The following is a 12,175-nucleotide window of genomic DNA, read 5'->3' as shown; positions in this document are numbered from 1 at the left end:
CTATAACAATTGTATGTGTCCTTCATTCAAGATAAATAATGTTATGAAAAACCCTCAGCAAATGTAATTCCCTATCGTTGCAAATGTGCAAGAAAAAGAAATGCTTCACAACTTCAGTGTTTATCTCCAGTCGGTGCTCCAAAATATGTCTACTCCTCCACCCTAAACACTTCACCGGTGGAAACATACCCACCGATTTGAAAAGACCACTTTAACTAATAAGTAGGTCAAAGAGACCACTTGATGTATTCAACACAGATGTACCACAGGCTTCCATTTGTGTTTAATACATCGCGTGCTCTCTTTGACCTACTTATTAGTTTAAGACATATCAATTCAGTGAGTTTGTGGGGAAATGTTTAACCACTTCCGGGCCGGCCGTAGTAAAAAAACGGCCGGCCAGGAGCTCTTTAGATCTGAGCGTGCGTCTTTAGACGTCCGATAAATGGTATAAAATTAATTTCAGTACAGCGCTGCATGACGGAATAAACGTCAGTCAAAGTACCGCAGCGCTGAATACTGAAAAATGGCCTGGCCAGGAAGGGGGTCTAAACACCGCAGTCTTGAAGTGGTTAAGGAGGGGGAGTAGACACATTTTGGAGCACCGGATGGAGATGGACACTGCAGGTTTCTGAGTTTGTGAAGCATTTTTATCTTGCACTATTTATACTTTTGAGACTACGGAGGGGTTAGAGTCACTGAGGTTTTTTTTTATAACATTATTTATCTTTGACGATGGATATTGTATTATTTTAATGAAGGACACATATTTGTCTTTCACCAATATCTATTGCACAGTGGATTTATCTAACAGTTATTGCGCATTGGATTTGTACAACTTTTAATGCATATTGTTAATGCTGTTTTAGTTTTCAAGCACCATGTTTAACTTTACATGATCCCTTTATATACTTTGTGGTATTTATACAGCAGCTATGTATCATTATATAGAGATGGGTGCACAGTCTATTATAGTTCATATATGTATACTAGGGCTGCAACAACTAATCGACTAAGTCGATTATAATCGATGATGGAAAACGTTGTCAACGTTTTCCATCATCAATTAGTTGGCATTCAATTAGTTGCCCTGCTCGTGGGATTTAAGTCTATTCTTCATGGCGAAACTGCTCCAGCTCATTCAAGTTAGATGGGTTGTGTTTAGGGTTGCCAACTTTTCTTCAAGCGAAATGGGGGGGGGGGGGGGCAGTAGCCCCTATCTTAATTTTGGTTGCCCCTGTCTGCCTGATATGATGTGTCTGAGTTTCAGCTGCCATGAAATCGGGACACAGCATTCCAAACCCGGACTGTCCGGGTGAATCCTGGACAGGTGGCAACCCTAGTTGTGTTGGTTGTACAGCAGTCATCGAGTGACGCCAGTCTCTCAATTGGATTGAGCTCTGAGCTGGGACTAGGATTTAACCCTTGGATCGCTGCCAGGGCCTTTTTTTTTTCCTTTCGTTTTTTGCACCTATGTTATAATCCACATTTTAGGCCTGATAATTACTTTTATATTTTCTGAAAGCCAAGACCCTGCAGAATTAAATGTCAGCAGTTGCAAATTTTGATGTTGCACGATATTAGCGCAACTTATTATTAAACCCCAACATTAAGTGAAAAATGCACTTAAGTTGTTTTCATGGCTACAAAACACAATATAAAACCCATTTTTTTGTAAAATATAAAAGATGAGGTCACAACGAGTAAATAGATAACCAACATGTCCAGGTCCAAAAGACCTCTAGTGTCACCTTTTCACTTTAAATAAGCTATTGAAGTGCAGATCGCAGTTCAATAACTTATTGCTCGGCTTCAGGAACCCAGCAATGACTGCTCTGGGACCGGAAGTGATGCAATCTGCGTCTCTCCCGGTCCCATAGAGCGGGGTGAATGGATGATCGTCGGGAGTCTGTTTAAATAGGCCCGCTGCCAATGATGTACTATGTATGTCAGTGGATGCGAAGGGGTTAAATGTTTCTCTTTAACCAATCCAGTGTAGTTTTAGCAGTATGTTTTAGAGTCATTATCCTGATGAAAGGTGACTCTCCATCCTAATCTCAAATCTGTGGCAGACTAAAACGGGTTTTCTTCAAGCATTACCCTGTATTTAGTGTCATCCATTTTTCCTTGAAGCCTGACCAGTGATAAGTTGTAGTGCCATTCATTTCAAACAGCACCCCAATGAACCTTACCGGCACCGGCATCTTCACACATATGCTTTTCACCTCACAACAATGCACAGAAGGGAACCATCACTATGTTGTGGTGTGCTGCATTGAAAAAAAGGCTCATTGGTTTGCATCGTATCTACCCCTCAGTGTGGCAGCTCTGCTGGTCGACTGTGGTATAACAGGCACTCAACTACATATATGGTGGGATTGCCCCAGGATCGTGCCTTTCTGGCGAGAGATCTGGGCCTGGATCGAAGATATCCTTGGCATTGACCTCCCTTTCCTTCTGGCCCCCTTCCTGCTACACTCTGCACCTCGCCCTTTGACCAAATATAAATCTAGTCCTCTCCCCCATTTACTGAATGCAGCCAAACGTTTGATTCCTCGGCATTGGAAGACGGCAACGGTACCTACGGTGGAGGAGTGGAGCAGGCTGGTATGGGACATCCAGACATCTGAGGAACGGATTGCCACATATAAAGATGATTACGCTAAATATTACAATATATGGGTCACCTGGATCCATTACAGCTCAGAAGGGAGCTCTACTTAGAGATGGTGACATAACCACCTGAAGTGTGGATTGTAGGTCTTTAAGATCTATTAATTGCTCTTGAAGGTACGCTGCGGTTGACCGAATACATATTGAGGGACCTGGCGTGGTGGACATCCAAGCTGATCTACCCATCTTTCTTGGATTCTTTCTCTCTATAGTTTCATACATTGTTTCATACCTGGGCTCTGTCTGTCTTTCTTCCCCCTCTCTCCTTCTGACCCCTTTTCCACACCTTACCCCTCCTTAAACCCACCACCTTCCTCTCCTTTCCCATGGTCTCTCTCCCCTCCCCCTCTTATGGCTGTGCCTACCACTGTGCCTGTTATCAATTACAATATATGGGTCACCTGGATTCATTACAGCTTAGAAGGGAGCTCTACCCCTTACCCCTCCTTAAACCCACCAGCCTCCTCTCCTTTCCCATGGTCTCTCTCCCCTCCCCCTCTTATGGCTGTGCCTACAACTGTGCCTGTTATTAATTACAATATATGGGTCACCTGGATTCATTACAGCTCAGAAGGGAGCTCTACCCCTTACCCCTCCCACGTCCTGTTGTGTCCGCATGACAGGAAGCGAAGGGAAATATCCTCATTGATCAAAAAAACATAATCCAAAAACTGCAACTAAAAAAAAAAGGTTTGGTCTATACATACACCTCTGTATTGTGACACCGAGTATGACATGGCAAGCATGGGCCTATATACAATAATGGGAGCCCCCCCACGTGGCAGTGGCATAGCGAGGAGGGGCAGGTGCTCCCAGGTGCTGGTCTGAAGAACATCCACAGATGGGCATACCCGTCTAAAGGGATGCCCTGGTTGATAAAACATCGGTGACGGCTGGAGGAGAGCTGAATGTATTTCACTGAAACGGATGTTTTATCAAACAGGACATCCCCGGCATCCCTTCAGATGTACATGTGCCTGCCTGGCCCTGGATGTCCTTCCAGTGATCAGGATCAGAAGGGCTGGTGCACACCTAGGTGATAGCTCACAGCACGGCAATCGTGCACGATTCTGCGCGGATTGCCACGCGATTAGGTGTCGCCTAGGTGTGCACCGATCACGCTGTGGGTGGCATTATTTTTTAATGGCAACCCAGTCGCGCCGGGCAGATTGTGCGGTTTAACAAAACAGCACTGGAGAACGAGGTGATTTGAAGGTGGATCAGGAGGGGAAAACATAGGCAAGGGAACAGTTTGTCTAGAGCATTAAACTATGGATTGATTTGTGGGGGGGCGCTAATTAAAGACTTGTTACAAATCAAATCAAATCTCTTCCTAAAGTTAGGCCAAAATGTATTCTGCTAAATGTTTTTGATAAAGCAAATCCCAATAAGTGTATACTAAGCGGTTTCTATGAATTGGTACCAATTATAAGTCTTTTTAAAACATGTTTTTTATCCATATGGTGTCAAACAACAAAGTTGGTATTGCTCAGGGTAAAGGATTGGTTTAGGAATGATATGGCTGGTATACAGTATCTTTTTTTCAAACCTTGGTGTGTCTGCTAAAGTCTGACCCCCCCAGGAAAAAAAAACATCTATGTCCCTGGGGAGCGGGTGAGTTCTGCCGAAAGAGGGCACTTGGCCACTACGAACTTTTCTAATGTGCCTCGGTTCATTACAAAAGCCCTTAGCAATGCAATACCCACACTAATATGACCCCAAACGCAGCATTTCATTCAGGAACATATATGAATTTATTCTAACATATCGCTTTTCCTTCCATGAGACACTCCTGTAAAAGCGGTCCGGATTTTAAATCATGGCCGAGCACAGGCTTCCGCCTACAGTCGCACATTCGGTGACGTCTTAGCACCCAGTGTCCAGTGCGAGCACAGCTACCATGGTGATGGGACGTAGAGCGCTCGGGTGTTTTGCGACGCTTCCGGCTGCAGTGTACGAGTGGCGGTGATTTGGAGTGTGGGGTCGGGCTTGGTGCAGGCCGCAGTCCTCGCCATGGAGGTTCCACTCCCCCCAGAGGGTGAGCGCAAACTTTTTTTTATTCCTCTCTGCTACTTAATAGTCGTAGCCTGTATGACTCAGAATCATAATGAAGGGCTAGTGGATGAATAGAAAGAGCACTGCATGCCATGCTTGACTTCTCTGTTATATAGACCCTTATTAATCTTCATAGTGGGGGCAGGAGTACTAGATTGGAGGTTCTTAGTAATGCTACAAATGGGTACGACCGTGTTTTACATTGTTTATTTGGTCACATGATCGCTCCCATAATAAAAATACCAAAGCCTGCAACCCCGCCACCCACATAATTTCATCCCAGCATCTGTAATGTATTCACACCTAGGCGTTTTAATGTACAAAGGTAAGCACAACAAAATGATCAAGACAAGGAATCCCATTAATTTCTATGGCCCCTGTTAACATCTGAACATTTTGCCACTGGACATTTCCTATTGAAGTCTATGGGACTAAATAGCGCTGTAATCTGGCAAAAAGTAGCTCATGTACTATTTCCCGTGACTGGCATTTTTCTGCTTGAGACAAAATGTTCAGATGTGAACAGGGGCCGTAGAAATGAATGGGATTCCTTGTTTTGAGTGTTTTGTTGTGCTTAGCTTTGTGCAACAAGATGCCTAGATGTGAATGGGCACTAAGTGGTGTACTCTTTTAAAATGGAACACAAAAGTCTCCCACTGCATTAAACTCAAGGACTATGACTGGGATGCCATACTCTGCAGCATGTTGCCTGTTAGACCTTAAGGCCCCGTTCCCACTGCGCGATATCGCGTTCAAGCTTGCATTGAGCAAGCTTGAATCACGGCTAAATCCGCTCCAGAAAGGGTCCTGCTGTAGCGACACACGACCCGCGACAGCAGGACCCTTTGCCCCATTGAAATGCAGTGGAGCGCGATATCGCGCGGTAATTTGCTCAATGTGAACGGGGCTTTAAAGTTGAACCAAAAGCATTTTATCTGCGATTTGGATGGAGTCGTGAGGAGGTAAAGCTACTGGTGTTTTTTTTTTTATTGCTGTCTGGGTCCCCATTGTGTAGATGTATGCTCTATAATTTTACTGGTGGCTAGGGATGAGCTCAAGTTCGGTCCAAACAAGGGAGTGCCATGAGCACTTTCACCCAATCAGCTGTGGGGTGGGCATTCCCTGCCCTGAAGCTGTATGTAAACAAAGGGGTGGAATGCATGTGCTGACATCATTTACCTTATATGGCCACATAGCCATATTAGGTAATTGTCTTTTTTACCAAATCTAGGCATGTAGTTGTATAAGGTCAATAACATCACTGCATCCCTCCCCTCTCCTTACATTCGGCTGCGAGCAGGATATTCCCTGCAACTGATTGGGCAGCACGGAATGAGCTTACTTCCGGGTTTACAGGAGGTCCTGGTGACTAGTGTCATTGGGAATCAAAGTGAGGGTAGATCCAACATTTTTAGTTATCGGTCTTCCAATGTGGACAACTGGTTTAAAGGGAAACATTTTTAAGAAGCACTTTGGGCAAAGTTTTGTTTTTTTAACCCTTGTAGTGGGGCTACCCACTGTAAGGTTTAACTGCTTGTTTTTGTCTATGTATAAAAATAACAGTTATACTCACCCAAGCCTCCAAGCTGGCTTGTTCTTAGACCATTTGCTGTAGGGGTTTAAGGATCCTGGTGTCATCACATTCTATACACAATGTATATGATGTGAGGATGCTGAGGGATATACCATCACTGCAGCAGAGAAGGACAGAGGCTGGGGGGGGTTAACTCCACTGCAAGGGTTAATAAAAGTTTGGCCCAGAGTTCTTTAAACATTTACTTGCTGTTAAAGATACATGTATAGGATCCAAACTGCACCAAGCCAGTTTGTGGATACTAGATATGCGCAAATAGTGTCCAGTCCAGGAGTTCATTTTTGTAGTCTTGTTGAATTCGGTATCTTTTGTCTTTCTTTCCTGCATCAAGGCTTCCTTGAGATGAAATAAAACGCACACACACACACACACACACACACACACACACACACACACTTGCAGTGCGCTTTTGAATGACTGATGCACCAGATTGTGATGACAGGTGTGATGATTTTTTTTTTTCCGGTAACAGACCAGGAGCTTCGGAATGTCATTGACAAACTAGCACAATTTGTGGCCAGAAATGGACCCGAATTTGAGAACATGACGATGGGGAAGCAGAAAGAAAACCCTAAGTTCTCTTTCCTGTTCGGAGGAGAATTCTTCAACTACTACAAGTATAAACTTGCCATGGAGCAGCAGCAACGTATGTGAAACTTTTCATAACCTTAATCCTTTATTTCCTGCAGCAACATTTCTGTCACTTACTCAAGAACTGTCATTTCATGCACATGTATTAATTGATACTTTGCTTAGATGACACGCATGTTTATAGAAAAAAAGAAAAAGCGACCAATGTGCTTATTCTACAACGTGCTGTCATTTGACTAATAAAAAGAAAAGCTCTGCTCCTTTATCTAGCTGCAACCATTGGATCCTTATATTAAAGTAGAATTAAAGCACCCTTTTTTTTGGCATATTTCTACTCCTAGTAAGCGGTAGATGTATGCCCCAACATCAAAAAAAAAAAAGTTGGTAAATATCAACTAACTTACCTGTGTCATCGCCGCTTGCTCCTGGCTGCAGAAGTCCCTGTCGGCTTTACAATCGAAACGATTCTGGCGGCTCAGCTGCCGCTAGATCGCTTCTACGGGCCAGTAAAAGCCCGACACCCCCACCATGTTTCCCTCTGCCCTTCTATGGGCCTTAGTGCTCGGCTCCTGAAGCCCAGCACTAAGCTATTGAACTGCGATCTGCACTTCAATAGCTTTTTTAAAGTGAAAAGGTGACACAGGGTCTTTTGGACCCCCAGTATCACCTTAAAGAGGGCCTGTCACTGCTAATATGCTATCACATGGGGGCTTGTAATCCCCCCTATGCCATAGCAATTAAACACTTGCTGACTGGGGTGTTTACACCCCCTTCCTGTCCAAGCTTTTTTTCAGTATTCAGCGCTGCGGTACTTTGACTGATATTTATTCCGTCATGCAACGCTGTACTGAAATTAATTTTATGTAATTTTTTCCCCAGTCATCTTCCAGGACAGCCAATGGGAGAGAGAGGGCTCCACCCACCTGAAAATGGAAACCCATCATCCACATTAGATAAAAAGACACTCCTACAAACCTACCTCAGTTCTTTTGTGTTTCCTTCGGCCGAACAGGAGCATCTTAATGTCTGTTGTTTTACTTCAGGCCATCTTGCAAGTTGCAGGGGCCTCCCATGCTATGCGGTCTCAGAACCAGGGACAGTGGATCCTGGAGATTGGCATAGGTGGGCTTCCAGATCGGACCCCCCCACCCAATTATAGGCCAGGGTTTCCTTCCACATTTGAAGGGTCGGCAACCATCCTCCAAGGCGTGAATGACTCCAGATGAAAATCCTCCTGTGTGTGTCTCAAAATAACATGTGTTATTGTCCTGCTTCCCTGCAAGGGGGTCCACCTCCCAATTAGTGGCTCCACTGCACTGACTCAGTGTGCCCCTGTGTTGCTTCACTCCCTTTTCCCACACTGGGGGCCCAAGGATCGCCCGATGGTTGGCCAGGTACCCCTGTGGTGTCGGGGGTTCCCCACAAAGGTTGTACTGGGGTCCCGCCTTCCGGACATGCCTGCTGAGGTGGGATTGGAAGGGGAGTCACCACTACTGGAAAGGTGGCACAGGTATTAGAATTCTTACAAGGACTAGATAGGAACCTTGCTTGCAGCACCCTGAAGGTACAGGTGTCGGCACTGTCCAATTTTTTAGATGTCAGGCTTGCAGAGGTACCCCTTGTTCGAAGATTCCCGAAGGCGGCAGGGAGATTGAGGTCCCTAAAGGTTAAAAGTTTTTCCGTATGGGACCTGTCCGTAGTGCTTCGGGGGCTCCTCGGACCACCTTTTCGAGCCGCTTAGACTGTTCATCAGGGCACTCACTTTAAAAGTAGCGCTCCTGGTAGCTCTAGTGTCTGCCAGGAGAGTCAGTGAAATTCATGCTTTTTCCATGCGGGAGACCTATTGCACGATCTTGTCAGACAGAATGCTGCGACCTGTTCCAGCCTGCTTACTGAAGGTAGCCTCTACATTTCATAGGACACGGGGATTGTTATACCTTCCTTTTCAACTAATCCAAGTGACGGCACGGAAAGGGGATGGCAGGGCATCGATGTGAGACGATGCATGCTGGAGTATCTGTCCAAGACTAGTGACTGGAGGAGGTCGAGTAACCTTTTTGTCTTGTTCCAGGGACCAAAGAAAGGCAGTAGGGCATCCAAAAGCAATATAGCTAGTTGGATTAGGGTTGCCATTTCCGAGACCTACCAATCTCAGGGTAAACAGTTACCTGAACGTTGCACGGTGAGCTTGGGCTACCTCTTGGGTGGAATGTGCAGGGGCAACACCAGATCAGATCTGCAGAGTAGCCACTTGGTCCAGCTTCCAAACATTCGTCAGACACTAAAGGCTTGATCTGCTGGCTCATTAGGACCAAGCATTTGGCAGGAGGTAAACAGTGGTCCCACCCTAAGTGAGTGAGCATGGTTCTCGCTAATCCTCTGGCTGTCCTGGAAGATGACTGGGGAAAACATGAGTTAGTTACCTGGTAACTCTGTTTTCAGGAGTCTTCCAGGACAGCAAGTTCCCTCCTGATGTAAAAAATTGAGGGGGTGCTAGACCCCGAGGGGTCAGGCGACATGAGCATTAGAAAGATGGAGAAGGTGTTGCGTGACTACTCATGTGACGGCCTTCGGTCTTTAAAATTACTGAGTTGGGTTTGTAGGAGTGTCTTTTTATCTAATGTGGATGATGTGTTTCCTGTTTCAGGTGGGCGGAGCCCTCTCTCTCCCATTGGCTGTCCTGGAAGATTCCTGGAAACAGAGTTACCAGGTAACTAACTCATGTTTTTGGGGACAGATAGAGCTTTCTTTTGGTGGTATTTAATCACCACTGGGGGGTTTTATTTTTTACTATATAAGGAAAATGTTGATTATAACGTGTGCAATAAAGGCATTGGCAGTGAAAGGGTCCTTAAGGGGTTAATGTACACAGAATGAGAGAATAACATGGATACCTAAAGCTTATCTTTTTAGGAGCAAATTCATTGTCTTGCTGTCTCCTGTGTCAGTGCATTAAGCCACTGACTGGAGACAAGCCTGCAGCCTGTGAGGTCAGAACTCCTGATTTGCATTATGATTTTAGGTTATTGATGTAATATTTTTAATCCAGGGGAAGAACATGACAGCCAGGCAACTAGCATTTTTAGGAAGGGGGTCAGCAGTAGCCCTTGTATTCGATCAATTTAATCGAATACAATTTTTTAAAAATACCATCCTTAATTTTGAGGAACTATGAGGTGCAGGGATCCCCTCTCCGATCCTCCAGCGCTGACTGGCGGAACGGACGAGGGCGGGTACTGATGGCTCTGCCTCTAGATAGCTGGGTGGATCCAGACAGTAATGTTGGGATCTGTCCCAGCTGTGGCAGTCTCGGTATACCGCGAGCTGTAGGTAGCGATATACTGAGCTTTGGGTCACGGGAGAACGCTAGTTTGTGTCCTCCCATTACCCTTAGGAGAACTATGGGGAAAAACACTGACCCCATAGTTCTCCTTTTAAAATAAAATACACAAATGCAGTGTTACAAACATAAAGAATAAAACTGCATGCAAAACTTTTTGCGATACCGTGCGGGCAATCACACTGTGGGTGGGAGGCAGGTTTTGGGGTGCCATTGAAATGAAAAAGGCACTACAACGCACCTCCCGCAGCAGAATTTGTCCGGCCAAAACCGGAAATTACTTTTTTTTTTCACCCCACCTTTTCTATTTTATTTTAATTTATTTTCTTAATTGTTTTGTAAGCACATGGCGCTCGAATGGCTTCAGCCCGGGAATGACAGCTGGCGGTGGCAAGATTCCGCAGGCAGCAGCTGAATGTAAATACAGCAGGTAGTGGGCTGGTGCATTAGCCAGCCTGCTATTGGCCATTTCAAATTGCAATAGCCAAAAGCAGATCGGCTATTGCATCCGCCCACTGTTTGCTGTGCCCTCCCAGCATACAGGAGAGAGCTAGGGGATCCAACCAACTAATCGATAATGAAAATAGTTGAGATAGTTGGTTGCAGCCTTAGTATACACATGTTTACATGCATTTAGCCACTTTAGAGCTTCTGACTGGATCATGGGAGCACCAGATTCTGTAGTCTCTAAATAAAAAGGGGAATCTGTCTTTTCTAGATGTAATGGGCACATCGCAGCTCAGAATTGAAATGTCTGTTTGCTTTTTCTTTTGTATCCAGTGCTTTGCAAGCAAGCCCAGGACATAGAGCCCAGTCCTCAGATCACTATTCCCCCTCCAGCATTGCCTCTACCCCCTACTCTGGTTCCACCTCCGCAAGGTGCACCTTCTATAGAGGACCTTATACAACAAAGCCAGTGGAATTTGCAACAGCAAGAACAGCAGCTGCTCACAATGAGACAGGTATCAATATAGCCTTTTTTTGCCCATATAATAACGAATTGTTACAGCATGTCAGGACTAGAAAATGAATAACATAAATGAACAGTAAAAGTATGTCAATTTGAGACCTCTGAACATTTCCTGTGTCTCAGGAGCAAGTCACGGCTGCAGTGGCACATGCTGCTGAACAACAGTTGCAGAAATTGCGTGAAGAATCGCATCTGGACACGACTGAGTTTGATAACTTGCTGCAACCAATCATTGACACGTGTACCAAGGATGCCATATCGGTAAGTTATCCTCTTTTCTCATTGCTTGTTGGCGACCTCAAAAACTAAAGGTTTCTCCTCCACTTTACAAATAAAGCTTTCACAAAAATGCTGACAATAACGCCACCATTTCTAATGGAACCTGTTGTGACGGTGGACTTGCTCAGATGGTAACTCTGGCAGGAGGCAACGTACAATAAAGCCTCTTTAACCAGTTGACATCCGCGGTGTTAAACCCCCTTCCCATCCAGGCCATTTTTCAGTATTCAGCGCTGCGGTACTTTGACTGACATTTATTCCGTCATGCAGCGCTGTCTGGGGACAGATAGAGCTTTCTTTTGGTGGTATTTATTCACCACTGGGGATTTTATTTTTTACTATAAAGGAAAAATTACCGATTTCAAAAAAATAACTATATTAAATGATAAAACATTTATTATTACCCAATTTTTTGGTAAAATATAAAAGACGGGGTCACGTCGGGTAAAAAGACACCAAACATGTCGAGCCTTAAAATTGCGTGCGCGCGCGAAACCTCAAACGATAATACCCAAAATTGGCCGTAGGCGACGCTTTAAAAGCTGTTACTGCTCATCAGTTTAGTGTTATCAGTGATTGATGGCCCTAAAATGATTGCTCTCACTGCGACGTTCGCGGCGATATGTAACGTGTAGCGCAATTGTAATTTTTGCGCGCTGGGGCACCGGATGCG

The 12,175-nt window shown here is 45.0% G+C and overlaps 1 protein-coding gene across 2 annotated transcripts in view; it reads left to right on the top strand.

Moving 5' to 3' along the window:
• Positions 1-4,565: 4,565 nt before the first annotated feature.
• CHERP (calcium homeostasis endoplasmic reticulum protein) overlaps positions 4,566-12,175 on the top strand; it is a 31,749-nt gene continuing 24,139 nt past the window's right edge. For both annotated transcript variants that reach the window (XM_018568086.1, XM_018568085.1), the window contains exons 1-4: positions 4,566-4,711; positions 6,795-6,968; positions 11,034-11,215; positions 11,347-11,484. In XM_018568086.1, the coding sequence (XP_018423588.1) occupies positions 4,687-4,711; positions 6,795-6,968; positions 11,034-11,215; positions 11,347-11,484 (519 nt within the window). In that variant the 5' untranslated portion in view covers positions 4,566-4,686. The remainder of the gene's footprint in view (positions 4,712-6,794; positions 6,969-11,033; positions 11,216-11,346; positions 11,485-12,175) is intronic.

This window comes from Nanorana parkeri, unplaced genomic scaffold (genome assembly GCF_000935625.1).
Source record: "Nanorana parkeri isolate BGI_ZX_2015 unplaced genomic scaffold, ASM93562v1 scaffold1135, whole genome shotgun sequence".
NCBI lineage: Eukaryota > Metazoa > Chordata > Amphibia > Anura > Dicroglossidae > Nanorana > Nanorana parkeri.
Note: the sequence above shows the minus strand (reverse complement) of the source record. Positions and strands in the feature narration are given on the sequence as shown.